The 14,885-nt window shown below is 40.9% G+C and overlaps 1 protein-coding gene across 2 annotated transcripts in view; it reads right to left on the bottom strand.

Annotated features, from left to right (window-relative positions):
* Positions 1-13,968, bottom strand: part of znrf2b (zinc and ring finger 2b) — a 70,672-nt gene extending 56,704 nt beyond the window's left edge. Inside the window, exons 1-3 of one of the 2 annotated variants that reach the window (XM_072460719.1) lie at positions 13,873-13,968; positions 13,419-13,635; positions 12,731-12,936 (exon numbers count right to left, since the gene is read on the bottom strand). In XM_072460719.1, coding sequence (XP_072316820.1) covers positions 12,731-12,936; positions 13,419-13,618 — 406 coding nt within the window. In that variant the 5' untranslated portion in view covers positions 13,619-13,635; positions 13,873-13,968. Of the gene's footprint in view, positions 1-12,730; positions 12,937-13,418; positions 13,774-13,872 lie in introns of those variants that run through there. The other variant, XM_072460718.1, reaches the window with a different exon arrangement.
* Between the last annotated feature and the right edge of the window lie 917 nt (positions 13,969-14,885).

Raw genomic sequence — 14,885 nt, 5'->3', positions numbered from 1 at the left:
TTCAAATATCATAAACTATACATTTTCGGAAAGCGCTCGCGCTTTCCTACCTCATGCTGTGGGTCCCTGGTCACTGACGGGTACTTTCGTTAATTTTGAGTGGGCTCCGCCCACTTTGAGTTTTTGGCCCTCTATACAGTAATAATGTTCAATTTTTGCATTACATGCTTATATGCACGGAACATGCAAGAGATGGGGAACGTATTCGTGAGCTACTTAGCGCAAATGAGTGCTTTATATGGGGATGACGACCGCAAAGCGGTAGTCATCTCAATGTAAAGTGCTCGTTTAGTGCGCACTTTTGCACGGGCTTCGCCCGTTTACAACAGTAATGTTCCATTTTCCTACTACTAATTAGTCTGCACGGGGCGTGCGTGAGTGAAGGAGTGCGTTAGTGAGTGTTTGGAAGTGGGCGAGCGCTTCGCGCTCGATTTCGTGCGCACTTTCGCAGCCGTGCTTTGCACGGCCTTACGAGATTAATAGGCCTCTCGCCAGCTTGTGACGCTCGGGCCTAATAAGATCCATGAGAGGTGTTCTTTCTGGATGATAGCACTGTTGTCCCACAGCATGGAGACTGCACTGTTGTGTTCTGATACGGCGACACTCTGATCGTTCTTGATATTTTTTGTGGAGTCTGCATGACCTTTTTATGCTAGTATTTAAAGCTAATGCGAAATGCAAGGCGGAAGAAGATAAAAGATTTGAATGACAATACAATCGTAAGTCTGGTAACTTATCTGTTGGAGTTTTATCATTATAGGCTAAAGCATTTTTGAGGGACATATACCATATTTTCCGGACTAAAAGTTGCACCTTTTTTCATAGTTTTGGCTGGGGTGCTCCAGAGTGATATTATTCGTTATATTCAAATTTGATGAGATCTGTTTTACTAGTTGAACATGGCAAGTTATATTCCAACCAAATAAAGCAAAGCAATATTTGGTGAGCAATTTGAATACAATAAACAAGAAACAATTTGGATATTTCATGCCTGTGCGTCTTTGCAATATAATTATAATGTTGTGGCCAATTCTCAAAAGTTGGACGGCCATAATGTTGTTGTCTTCATTATGTCTTCATTACTACGATCAGAGTTATAAATGGAAACTGGTGGTGAAGAGTGTGCTCGAGGCCAAAACAGGAGTCGACTTTCAAACGTTTTCATCCCCATGTGGCTGAAGGAGCTATTCTCATTAGATCAGAACATGCGAAAACAACAAACAGTAGTTCAACAAGAGTGAGCCAGAGTTCACAGCAGAAGAGGTGAGACTGAAAGTACAAACTGTAGATGATAAAGGCTTCTGATGTTCATACCATGGCACGAACGGATAAAGAAGGAATCCATCATTTACGTTCATCATCATAGACAAACACACTATGTAAAGATTATGTGACAACCTTTCATGTATTGTACTACGCATTTAGGTTCAAATAAATACTCTAAATGCAGTATTGGTATATTTGCATTTTTGGGTTAAATGTATTGGTTTCACCCCAACTAATTTGCCAATGCTACAAAACTCAGCAAAACATGAAGCTAAAGAAAGACTGAGAAGAAAAGGGATCCATGCCAACAACATGCAATCAACCCAAATCCTGACAAAGATAAATAAATTGGAAGGAAACCCATTTGAAAGAAAAGGTATCCAGTTATCACCAATCCACCAAAATAAGGATCCAACAACCTCCTCCCATGCAAAGAACAACTATGTTATGTAGCTCCCATTTAAATCTACGGGGCGTAATCATAACGGTTTAGGCGCCCATTTTAAATTAAATATAGTATAGTAACCCCTTTGATTTGACAAATGTTGAGAAATTAACACTCTATACTTACCACTCTCTCAAATGCCCTTTTTATACCTGTGCGTTATTACTTGTCACAGAAAAATGAAAAGCCGCAGTTCTGTACAAAATCCGTGGTTTAAGAACGGTGAGCTCCTCTGAGGCGCACAATCCAATCTCTCAGCCTCAGCCCAGGAGCCACTGAGCGCTGGCACCAAATCCAGTTTAGACAGTTTACAAAATCAGTGGAGGACAGCGGCTGGACCTCCATAATATACAATCAGACGGCAATAAAGAGACACAAAGTTATCAAATCTCTCCAGGGTTAGTGGAATACGCAAGCACTTACCAGGGAGTATTCTTGGAATTATTTTGTATTTTAAATGTAGGTAAAATTGAATATTATTTTCAATTAAAAAAATATCTTAAATTTTCAAGAATGTTCTAGAGGATTTTGGACATTGATAGCAATAAAACAGAACAATAATAATTGACAATATTACCTATAAACCATGTTAGGGGGTGCTTTGAGTGCGAGACAAGACTTAGGGGGTACTGCATCACACGATCTACCCTTCTACACAAACCACATTGTAGGCCTTAGAACCAGTATCTCATGTTTGCCCATGCAGGGAAACTCCACTCCACACTCCAGCTGGAACAGTGTCACTTTTCAATCACATTTACATGAAGGTTTTGAAGGTGTACCCAGCCTGAGGGCACCTGTACCTACTACACACACGAGGGGATTTCAGGTGCTCAGATGTGGCAGGTTTCTGTTCTTCTCTAGGAGACAAGTATGAGATATGGGACCTGTAGCACTTTCATTTATTCTTTATTATGTCTCCACATCAAACACATGCAGACAACAATAGATTCAGTAGATATGAGTCTTATAATGAGGGTTTAGTCATGCATATATCCAACAGAAATGATGAGGCATCTATACAGTATCACTTTTTGAATTAAAAACAACACTTGATATGGTGATGATATATAGATCAAGCTTTAAAACACTAGAATTAAATATTCAACACAAAATAATAGTACATTGTTTACTGTCATAATCATAATAGTTTTGATTATGATTTTTCAGTATTGATATAAAATTAGTAAATTAGTTTTGATACTAGTTTTAGTATCGGTTAATATCTGGTTTTCGATCATTTTTACACCCTATAAATATACAGTATATGTTTTACTGATAACAATGCGGTAGACACCTATATACGGTATCGTATATCTTAGCAGTATTTAAACCAGAAATTTGTCTTGAATTCAATCAACTGCGTGTCCATTACAAGCACATAGTATATTATGTTCACAGACAACAAGACAAGCAATAATACAAAACATGTGCCATTTCAGTTAACCTGTTTGCCATTAATTAATGGTCCTTAAACTTTACGTGCCACTTGTCAAATATAATGCCTTGATGTTATACAGCAGCTTTCAAGATTTTCTCTGTACTTATATATATGTACTATATAGCATTTGTCATTCAGCCCACACTCATTGGTAATTTTTTATTGCAACCACAGGTGCCCTGGGGCAGACCACCTGACCACCCCTCTGACCACCACGAATCACTCACATTATACATTCATACACAGGAAAGTTGGGTGAAGTGTCTTGCCAAAAGCCAGTATAAACTGGTCTAAGCAAGAATCGAGTTGCCTTTTGAGCTGGAGGACGTGCGCACCAACTACTGAGCAACTACTGACCAGTACTGACCAAGTACAGCAGCACCACACTGGGACCCTAACTGGACACTCCAAGGCTGTCAATACAAGGATGATGAAAACTGTCAAAATGCACAACTAAAACTATCCAGTTCAGAAATAAGACTACTTCAAATACGTAACACCAAGTCCGACATGGACACGTGGAAGTCAAGCACGTGTAAAGGACCAAACGGAATAAAGGACCTTTGGCCAGATTTCTTCACTGATAAATTTTTATTCCGAGAATGAAAATCTGGTGGAAGTCACATGACAATTCAAAGAGGCACGAAGAAGGATCTGCAGAGGAGTCGAGAGAGCAAAGACTGAAACCAGCTCACCTCAACATTAAAGCAATGTCTGAATTTCTTTAAAAGTATAAATGGTAAAGGTAAAATATGAATAAACTTTTCCAAAATGAGGACAACCATTCAAGACGTTCAATATGAGAAAAATGGTTGTTCTGGTGAACAAATTGAAACATTTGATAATTTCTGTTGAACATGACTACAAATGCCTATTAAAATAAACCAATATCCCGCAGAAGTTGTAGTTGTAGCAGTAAAATATGTTCAATATGGCCATGTTCAGTTCTAAAATGTATTTGTCAGCAAAGCACAGTTAATCTGCTGTCATCTGGATAATTACATTTAAATCACCACAAAACTGACTGTACGAAGACTCAAACAGAGAGAAGATAAAAGGAGATGTTTTTTTTTTCAAGTCTTACAGACAAGCTTGAAGTTTTAAACAGAAAGTTATCAGCAAAAAATATGCAGCTATAAATTGAGTAATGAAGTAACTATAACAATAAATTAGCAACAACAGTGTTACATTAGTAAAAGCGGCTACAGTGATGCAGTCGCTGAATCGGACTGTTGTGGTAAAGAGGGAGCTGAGCCGAAAGGCAAAGCTCTCGATTTACCGGTCGGTCTACGTTCCTACCCTCACCTATGGTCATGAGCTTTGGGTAGTGACCGAAAGAACAAGATTGAGGATACAAGCGGACGAAATGAGTTTCCTCCGCCGGGTGGCTGGGCACTCCCTTAGAGATAAGGTGAGGAGCTCGGCCACACGGGGGGAGCTCGGAGTAGAGCCACTGCTCCTCCACGTCGAGAGGATCCAGCTAAGGTGGCTCGGGCATGTCCCACCGGAAAGAAGCCCCGAGGAAGACCCAGGACACGCTGGAGAGACTATGTCTCCAGAGACTATGTCTCCAGAGACTATGTCTCTCCAGCGTGTCCTAAGAACTCCTCGGGATCCCCCCAGAGGAGTTGGAGGAAGTGTCTGGGGAGGAGGAAGTCTGGGAGTCCCTGGTTAGACTGCTGCCCCCGCAACCTGGCCCCGGATAAAGCTGTAGAAAATGGATGGATAGACTTTTACATTAGAGACTTTACTTAATGTTTGTCTGACACTAGTAAACCAAATGCCCATTAACTGGGCATTTGGTTTACTAGTTTTGTGGGTCTCTCTGTCACATACAGTGTATGTATATATATATATATATATATATATATATATTAACATGACCAACAGAGAATGGTTAGAAACTATGTAACTATAGGTCATTCAAGCAATAAAAGACAGATTGACATTTTTAAGGAAACAAGCAAATGGATAACTGTCCCAGAGCACCCTCGGTCCTTTAAAAACAAAATACTCAAAAGTGAAAACTAGAGGCGATCCACAGTGATGGAAAGAGCTACTCCCATGTACGGACAAGTTATAGATTAATCAAAAACTGAGGCGCAAATCTGAAGAGCGAAGGTTCCCTCACGACCTGGAAGATAAAGGCAGACTCATCTAAGACTCTTTAAACACTTTCAAACATGTCGAGCAGCACACCCAGAAGTCTCCTCTACACATCTTTGCACGCTGCTCATCAGGTTCGGACTCTTGCTGCTTCGTCAACAGCAGCTACGCACACTGACCGCAGATGTTTGCTTAGCTATACTGCGTTTCACACAGTCGGCCCGTTATATCCAGTCTTTAAATAAAGTTGCAGCCGTGTTGGAGCCGAGAGAGAAGAGGCGACACCACCTGCTAACACTCCCCACCATCACATATGTGCCCGTCTGTGAGCAAGCGAGCGTGGAAATGGAAAGGAAGGCGATGATTATTGCACAAATGCAAATATGCTGGATAACATTATCTTTAATATTCTCAACACACTGCCTACAAAAGACCATATTTTAGCGATAACATTATTATTTAGACACGTTTCTGCATCATTATTTAAATAATTGTATGTATATAGTTATTACTTTTACTTGCTTGGTTGTTAAAACTGTGAACTCGTATACGCGGATTTTGAATATAATTATAATTGTTTGAAATTTATTGTGTCGCAAGAACTGGCATCACAATTGAGTTTTGATTCATGACTATTGTGAGAAAAACATCACAATTTAACACCAAGGCCAAATAACAACAAAATACTTAATTTTCATTCAAATTGCCTAACACATTCAAATTCCTCTAGTATGTGACCAGCTTAATAAAATTAGACTGAGAAGGATGCATCGAAACAGGTTGACTGTCCTGATGCTCTAATGTCCTATTGTAGAAAAAGATTCAGTTGTAGTCATGTGGACTATATTTTTTTGAAAAAAATAATAAGTTTCAACACTCATCCAAGAGTCATTCTCAATCTGCAAATCAAGACCAGAAACTCAGATATTTATCCTACTCCGGGTAGGCCCTGCCCACCGGGCGAGAACTCCTGATAAAAAGGTGTTATTGGTTTCACCAGAAACTAAACCCCTTTGTTTTCTGTCAAACTAGCCTCTTTGTTTCCTAGCAGTCCTTTATAGGGCTATCAGCCTCCTATTGTATCCTGACTTACTCGCTCTCCTCCCCGTGTAACTGATTAGCATCTGAATGCTCTGGGCGTCGACCTCTCCAGGGATTCAAAGTTCAATTATAAACAACCGGAAAGTTGAATCTTAAACCACCGTTTGTATTTAATGATAGTTTTTCTTTTTTTACAAAGATTGCCTCTTAAACTCCTCTTTCAAACCCCTTTTTCCCTGCTTAGAATCTTCACCTCATTATCTTCGATAGAGTGGTTTGTGCCTTTAAGATGAAGATGCACCGTGCTCTGTAATCCTGAATTAGTGTGTCTTCTGTGCTGATAAAGCCTCTTGTGAAGTGGCTGTTTAGTCTCTGCTGTGTACCACTCTTTATTCCATCCAATGCAGTGAAGATAATTGTAAACTCCATTGCTCTGTTTTTGTGTCAGCATCTTGTCCTTAGGATGAACCAGTTTTTGTCTTAAAGTGTTGCCTGGTTTAAAGTAAACAGGGTTTTCATGTTGTCTAAAAAATCTTTGCAATTTTTTGTTCTATATTATCCTGGCATATGAATAAAAGGTATGATAAGAGCGCCTTTGAAGTAGTTCTGGTTGCGTTGCCATGACATCAGAAAGGTCCCTAAAACAAAGCCATTACTTCGTGCCTGAGAGACACTGGGCTTTCCCTAATCAAAAGATTTGTGTTTTGGTGGGTGTGACAAAAAGTACACACATTTTTTGTCCCTATACCATCTGTCTGTGTGCAAAACATCATTACCGCCTTAACTTTGGAGGCTGTTAGCAAAGGAAACATTTCCAAATCAGCAAACAAGGACTTTGGACGCGTGTGAAAAGACGCCAGTGGCTTTTCAGTGCAGCAGCTCACACATAGTCTAGTGTTTTTCTCAAAAGTTCGTGCTTAGATAATTCAGAGTTAGTGCTAAGATAGTACTGAGTTTTTGCTGCTGTGAAGACAGGAAAAATACACTGAAAGCCTAGAACTAGCATAGTTTTTTTTTATTTATTATGCATTTAGTTGACATATGTATTTATCTTAGTCCACAATAGACTGGTAAATTTGTCAAACCCAAAACTGTATAGTTCTGGGTAGGAGACAATTAGACTATTGGAAGTAGAGAAGCGCACCAATATCCTTCTGTTCTGTGTATTATTATTGAAGCCCAAAACTGTCATTGTATTAAGTCTGGACACTTGTTAACATGTTAAATCAAGGAACCATCAATCCATTCATGCTCACAAATACATGTGCTGTCCAGTCATGGACTCGACTTGCCTATTTTTAATTTAAATCTCCCTGACACTTAACCATATGAACTCATTTCTTACTTCAAATCATGTTGTTGAGCTAGAAAAATTGGGGATCTGATTTTGTTCCCCATAAAGTGAGTGTGTATACAGATGGATAAAAACACATTTGTGTGCAGACATCAGGGTGAAGTTAGTGAAGTGCCTTGCCAAAAGGTCCAACTACACTATAACCAAGATTCTAGCACAAGATCTAGGGAAGGGTCCCTTAAGATTATGGCTCAAATGCAGAGGACTTTTACTTTTATTGACACTGCCATTGTAGTGGCAAACTACAGGGCTGACAAAACACAGCTGTAAAACCAAATGTCTGTATTTAAGTACAAAATCATTCATTACGATGCTGAGCTTTGTTTGTCGCAGGAGGTATTTACACAGAAAAATAGCCCTTTTGTTATTCCCTTCCCTGTGTTATATTCCTCTCTTGTTTGAGCAACGCAGTCTGTCTGCGTAATCTTTTCATGATGGATAATGTTCCCTGTTTCGTTTCATCAGCAGCGCTGTGATTTACACCTGCTGCTTAACTGCTGCAATCAAGTGCAATAGAAAGAGGATGTAAATTTACATGAGCTTGAATGAGTTTCCACCATTCATCTTCATCGGAATCTAACTAAGATTTTCATATTGTTAACGTGGAGACTCGGCAGCGTCTGAAAGCGAATTTGATGTAAAATAGATTGGCTGGTGGGAGAGAATGCATCATGGGCCTGTTTAATCCCTCATTCACAGACATTTCATGCCAATGCTGATGAGTCAGTAACAGCTCTCAGATTGGTCTAATAGATAATATTTCATTAGGATGCTGTAATAAATGTCGCCATGCCTTTCCGGGCTGCCTACGCTCTGCCGCTGGACACTGGCCAGCTACACGTCCCCCGCCCGCTGCCTCTGCTTTACAATCAGCACACTGCTTCTCTCAAACAGGCCTATTGTCCCCCATCAAATGCTTACCACGATCAGAACAATGTTTGTGCAGAGAATTCCAACTTCAACACACATTTTATATTTGTTTGTCTTTTGTTGGGTTAAGATTTCTTACCGTTTTGCTCCCTTCAGAGTGAGATTCAAGAGTGTGACGACAAGGAAATCTTATCCCTTTCCGAGCTGACATACCTTTCAAACAGACAATAATAATTCACGGAAAACAGCTTCACAGTAAACAGAGCCACAATGGAAAATGTTGAGTTTACCGTATGTACACACCGGGCTTGTTTATAAAGAAGAAGCATGGTCTGTTATAGACAAGATGCAGGCTGCAAGACTGTGCCGGACAAAGAGGCACAGATGGACCAGCAATGGGAAAATGCACTCTTCAGTCCTCACTGCTCCAAGTAAAATGTGTGCAAACTTGAGTGAAATGGCTTTTCTTTTGTCTGGGGCAGTGAGAGCTTGAGTTGACAGTAAAATATAATTCTAAAACCAAGCAAGAAGGGACTATATGTCAATTTATCAGCAAAAAATTAACAATGTTTTAGCTCATAACTAAGTAGTCACTAGAGTTGTCAAAAGTATTAAAAATCAGATATTAAAACTAGTATCAAAACTACAGTATTTGAGTATTTGAATCTCAAGATCCTTTTAGAATGATCTTGAGATTCATTACAACTAGTATAAGAGCACATGGTAAAAGAAAGTATCAGTTTGTGTTGAAAATGACAGTCTATCGTTTGAAAATGTAGTCTAATGTAGTCCCATAATTATAATCTTCATTCTTGATTGGAAAAGTGGTGGAGGGGATAATCAAAATCATATGGATACTGCGTCTGTAAACAATATAGCTGCCCGATAGCAGAATCAAAATTGCACCAACACATATAATAACAAAATACACAATATATGATTTGCAAAAAAAGGTGAGTATAATTACCGGTATCTTTGTTTAAATTATACATATATAAATGTTGTTAGGGCTGTGGCCCTCAGAGGCAACTGTTGTTGTGATTTTGGGCCTTACAAAAATAAATTGATTTGATTTGATTTGATCTGTGGGCTTGATTAATCGGTCAATGAAGTCTTAGTCGACAAACACTTTTATTAGTCAACTATTTTATTGAGATGGTAAAGGATTTATACTCAGAAGAGGAGAGAGGACGTGGAGCAAGGTAGCTGGAGTAAATTGTGAGTTTTAATCTCCTTTTTTACATATGAAGACGCGGTTTACATCTCTGTAATGCAGTTGAAATCACAGTGCAGCTTGAGTCAGATGCCTGCTCATAGAAATAACGCTGTAGTCAACCAAGAATCTTTTTAGTTTACTACAGCCCGAAAGTGCAGCCCTTTCAACACCGATTTAGAAAAATAATTGGCAATTGAAAGTATTCTTAACTATATCAACAACATTTTCATCGCCCTACATTTTAAATGGCATCAGCTCGATTGGTAGAGGAGATAGTCGCCTACAAACCATTGGGGGATGTAGTTGAGTCATTTGGCAAGACACTTTGAAGGACACATATTTTGAAAGGTTGATTTCTAACCATGTTCTAACATTGTTGCCTCATTAAAAACATACCTGGAATAGCATTTAGCTTCATTCACGCTAGTGTGATGAATCCTGGTCAAAAAATCTCCCCTCCGAGCGCCAAAACACTCCTCCACTCCAGTTATGAATCTCCTCGATAACTGACATACATTTTTCTCGATCTGTGATGTGGCTGTGGCTCTGAGAATCTTCTCTGCTGTTTTTTTAAGTCCATAAATAATCGCCAGACTCTTTCAGTGGATTTCTCCTGTCTAATCACGATCAGTACAACTGCGCGCAGCGACCTGGAAGTGAGAAGCCAGCTTGAAATGCACAGAAATCATGGATCTATATTTATGTTAAATTGTGTGCAATTCACTCTGCAGCCAGTAGATAGCGCCAAAGGTCAAGTTGTGTAGCAGAGATCAAATGTCATTTGTTTGTTATCATTTGTGTTTTTGCTTATTTTTTGGTTCTAAAACATGAGATGCCAAACTAAAAAGGTACTCAAGGGCATGTTTAAAGGCTAATATCAATACAAATAATGCAACATATTTGTCCTTTAACTGCTTTCAGTGCCTAGGATGAGACGGGTGCTTTCTAAATTTCACATTAGCTGCTTCACTAAATGGGAAATAAACTACTCACGAAGCATCTCACAGGAATATAAACACTCAGTCAGTCTGATCGATACATGATATTACCCTAAACATTACAACAGCTAGCCCAGGTCATACATCTTTTCATCTGACCATTGATTTGGGGTGACAATGTCCAGCCCTAATAAAGACAACTAATTAGCCCATCAGTCTCTGCATTGGACTTAAGCAGCAGAGACAAAGTGCCAGGCAGCCAACAGATTGCACACGCCTGCTCAATGAACGAGAAACATTCACGCAGACAGTGTGGGTCTCCTCTCAGCTCCGAGTGAGTCAGACTTGTCACACTCCAGAGCCATAAAAGACAGCAGCGGGCAGAAGTCCAGCATCACAGAATCTCACTTTCTCAGCTGCAGCGTCTGGGCAAGTCCTAACAGCACTCAGTCTTTTTACCTTCACTACCACACAACAACATGACTGCACTACAGGCTAGGGCTGGTGTGAGAGGAGCCAGCAATATGAGATGTTAAGCATTATTGTTGGTCGTTTTCAGATTCTGGAAAGTGGTGACGTCAGACTTACAGGAGTTAGAAATCCTGCATTGATTATTTGATATTTGATCGTGTATAACAACAACTGAAACATAGCCCAAGAATGTTGAGCCTGATCTTTAAACATGCTTGTGCTTGTTGTCCAAAGGCAATCATTCACACATGAATAGTTATGGGCAAAACCATCGGGGTGCAAACTCTGTTCCGTATTTGTTGGCTCTCTGGCTTTAAATTGTGATATATTGAATACATAAAAGAACACAAAAACAACATAACATCAAACCAAATCCAGACAAATGAAGTGACAGCTCGGCCAAATAGGGCACTTTATAGATAATCAAATGCCTAGTTGTTAATGACTGAACCAGGATTACAACAAAGCGAGATTTGAGAATGCCTTAGTAAATCATTAACTAATTATCGTGTTGTCCATAAAGTAGCATAACAATACATTTTCAACTCATTGTGCAGTACAGTACTAGAACAAGGTCAGCATTTGTTGTTTTTTAAGCTTGGGGGAGAAAGCTGGCTTAGTTATGTCACAGCCTTTTGCAAAATTTGGTTGAAGAGTTGGAGAATGCAGCTGTAATTACTCAGAGGGTCCTCATCTGAGAGACACACGGGGCTGGCTGAACGCTTTAACGAGTATGAAATTACAGGCAATTCCCCAAACTGTTAACAGATCTGAGACCATTTGGACACCTAGGGATTTCATTTTCTATAGAGAATCAGTCACTCTCTCCTGACAGTACATGGAAAAGGGAACATGTTCATTCACAATAAAAACACCCTGATAAGTTATGAAGGCCGTTTTGGAGAAAATATGGCATGCTGACAGATGGCAAACAAAAAGTGGATTTCAGGAGAGCACCTGGGCTGATACTACTTAATACATGTAAAGAGAAACTAGAGTTACAGTTACATCTGATCAAGCAGTTGTTGCATAAAGCAATCGTTAAATTTAGAGCCATCTTCAAGCCACAGCATCATCGTTCTCTCACGCCAACAGCCTTCACTCTATAAATCTTGTCTTTGGCCTCTAATCTCAGACAACACAGACATCCATGCATCCAATATCCCTGTTCTATACATGACATATCATTACATTCTTTTTGAAACTTATCACATGTCAAATTACCTTGTTTTCTCAACCCATTGCACTATAACGTCTGTATTTTTCCAAAAGAGGAAGTTACCCAACAGAATGATCAAGAAGCACCAGCTGTATCAAGACCTGTAGGGCTGTATGCTGGGATAGCAATCAATGTGTGGTTATCACTAATGCAATTTCCGTCATGTCCAAAACATATTGTGAGGAAAAGGCAATGCAGACAATGGCCTAATTCACTTCCGGCATCTTTGGATCAAAAGGAAGCGAGAGCAATGACACAATATGTTGGCATCAGATGACCCTCTGTGTTGTGACAGCACGATGCCCACATCCTTCACTGACCAGCCCGGACTAGTGAGAAAACATAAACATTGTTATGGGTTACCTCCAAACAGATGAGGCGAGAGGTGTGCTGGTAGAGATCCTATGAGCAGCCGGGGGCCTTCTTGTCCTGCCGTCCTAGACCTTCCCTCCCTGTCCCCAGACGCTTCCTCTGGGGAGCTGCCTGCAGACTCAGGGGAGCTGTACACCCCACTGCTGCTGGGAATGTTGATACCAGATTGGGCTCGGGCTCCAGGGCCTCCCATGGACCTGAAGAGGAGACACATGTAATAAGGAGGTAATAAGGGGAGACAAATGTAATAAGGAGGTAATAAGAAGATTTCATTCCCTACAAGAAAATAGAACTAGCAAGCCTCTGGTTAGTGGGACACCTTGTTAAACCTCCTGCCTCCACCTTGACTCCTGGGCCTTTCTGTGCTGAGTTTACATGTTTTCCCGTGTCTGGGTGGGTTTCTTGCAGGTATTTTAGTTCCCCAATCAACCCAAAACACGCACAATAGGTCAAATCCTCTAGCCAAGGTCCAGACTGACCCTAACACTGGACTCAAGATCTGGACAAGGCGCACTGCACTGTGGCACTGCTCCTAACAGGTTGCCCCAGCTGCATTGAAGGATGGGTCAAATACAGAGGCTAAATGTCCCAACAGGGACAATAAAGAGTACCTTACAGTCCCTAATGTATGTAGTATTGCTTTTTGTTACAGCTTTGTTGACCTTCAGGGCCACCATACCTGCTCCTGCTGGTACTTGCTGATGCTCCCGATTCTCCGGCTGCCCCATAAGCATGGTACCTCATCCCTCCGGTGGAAGTTCTGCTCACTCCGGCCCCATTGGCGCTGGAGGTGCTGGAGGGCAGGTCTGAGCCGGAGTACGCCCTGGTGCGTCCATTTGCAGCTGGGTTAGTCGTGGTGATGCTCTGCTTGGCCCCCATCAAGACCTCCAATAAATCTGTTACAATGTAAATAATGGGGTGACAATCTCTCACCTGAAAGTCAATGACGGCCCTTTGAGCCTAACACATTTTTCATTATTATAAAAAGTTTGTGGTTGTCCATTGCATCAGTTCTGATCATTATATACATTTATTCATCAACATTGCCTTCCATGTTCATAATATTATATTATAAGTACGATGTTCAGGCATCTTGGAAGTTATATAGGCATCCTCTAAAAAGTTTGACATACTTTACAGTACAATATGTGATGGATGTGATCGTTTTCGTTGCAATACCACGATTGTCCACTGGTCCAACTGTAGATGGGGCAAAGGGGGGGGGGGGGGGGGGGGGGTTAGGGGGATATTTCCTAATCCGTTTTCACAACACATCCATGTACAGTGCGTAGATGAGAGCAGCTGGCTTTAAAAACGCGCCCTGTCCCGGTCCGTGTGCGCAAACCAAGCGAGGCGTCCCCGGGTGCAAAGTTAACCTGTCCATATGTCACCACAAGTAACGGGGAAACTTTGGAGGGTGTCATTGTATTCCGTCAGTGGTGCGCGCGCTGCAGACTGGTCCCGTGAAGACCCCGTGCTCCGGTTCACCGTGTGCGTGGCTCCTGTGCCGTGCCTCGTCCCGGGCGCAGCTCCTCTCTGCTCCCCGTCCCGCTCCACATCGCTCACGAGGAGGAAGTGATGGAGGAGAAAGTCCCGCACGGAGCGAGTCTTATCAGCTGCTGCAGCCACTGAGCACAGCGGCGACAAGCGCACATGCAGCGCACGTCACGCACATCCGCCGTGGGCTTCAGAATAAAGTTACGCATTTTGTGAATGAACTGCAACACTGCTGCTAAAATGAAGGGGGGTGACCTTGAAGTTTGTTCCACGCACTTACCCGACACTGGCTGCAGCGTTATGAAGATGTTTCCAGGCAATCTATATCAGTGGCTGTCAAATATTAGAATACAGACTATCATGGCTATTATAGGACTAGAGGAAATGCCTGACTTAAATAGATAAATGGTCATATCATATGTTACACTTGAGTTTTTAATATTGATGATGTTGTTGCTTGGTATAGCTATAGGTCAAGCTATAGGTCAATTTTTTCTTGACCTTCTGAATTATAGGGTAAGGTTGTCCAGAAACACTTATCCACAAACTGTTTTGTTATTTAACCCAATGTTCATGACTATTCAATTACTAAATTCAATTGACTAAATACATTTCAATATGGAAACAATTGGCCTAATTTGGTAAGGTA

This window comes from Eucyclogobius newberryi, unplaced genomic scaffold, assembly GCF_026437365.1.
Source record: "Eucyclogobius newberryi isolate DKJ021-1_F unplaced genomic scaffold, fEucNew1.0.hap1 SCAF_3, whole genome shotgun sequence".
NCBI classification, from domain to species: domain Eukaryota; kingdom Metazoa; phylum Chordata; class Actinopteri; order Gobiiformes; family Gobiidae; genus Eucyclogobius; species Eucyclogobius newberryi.
This window is presented reverse-complemented; position numbering and strand designations above follow the sequence as displayed.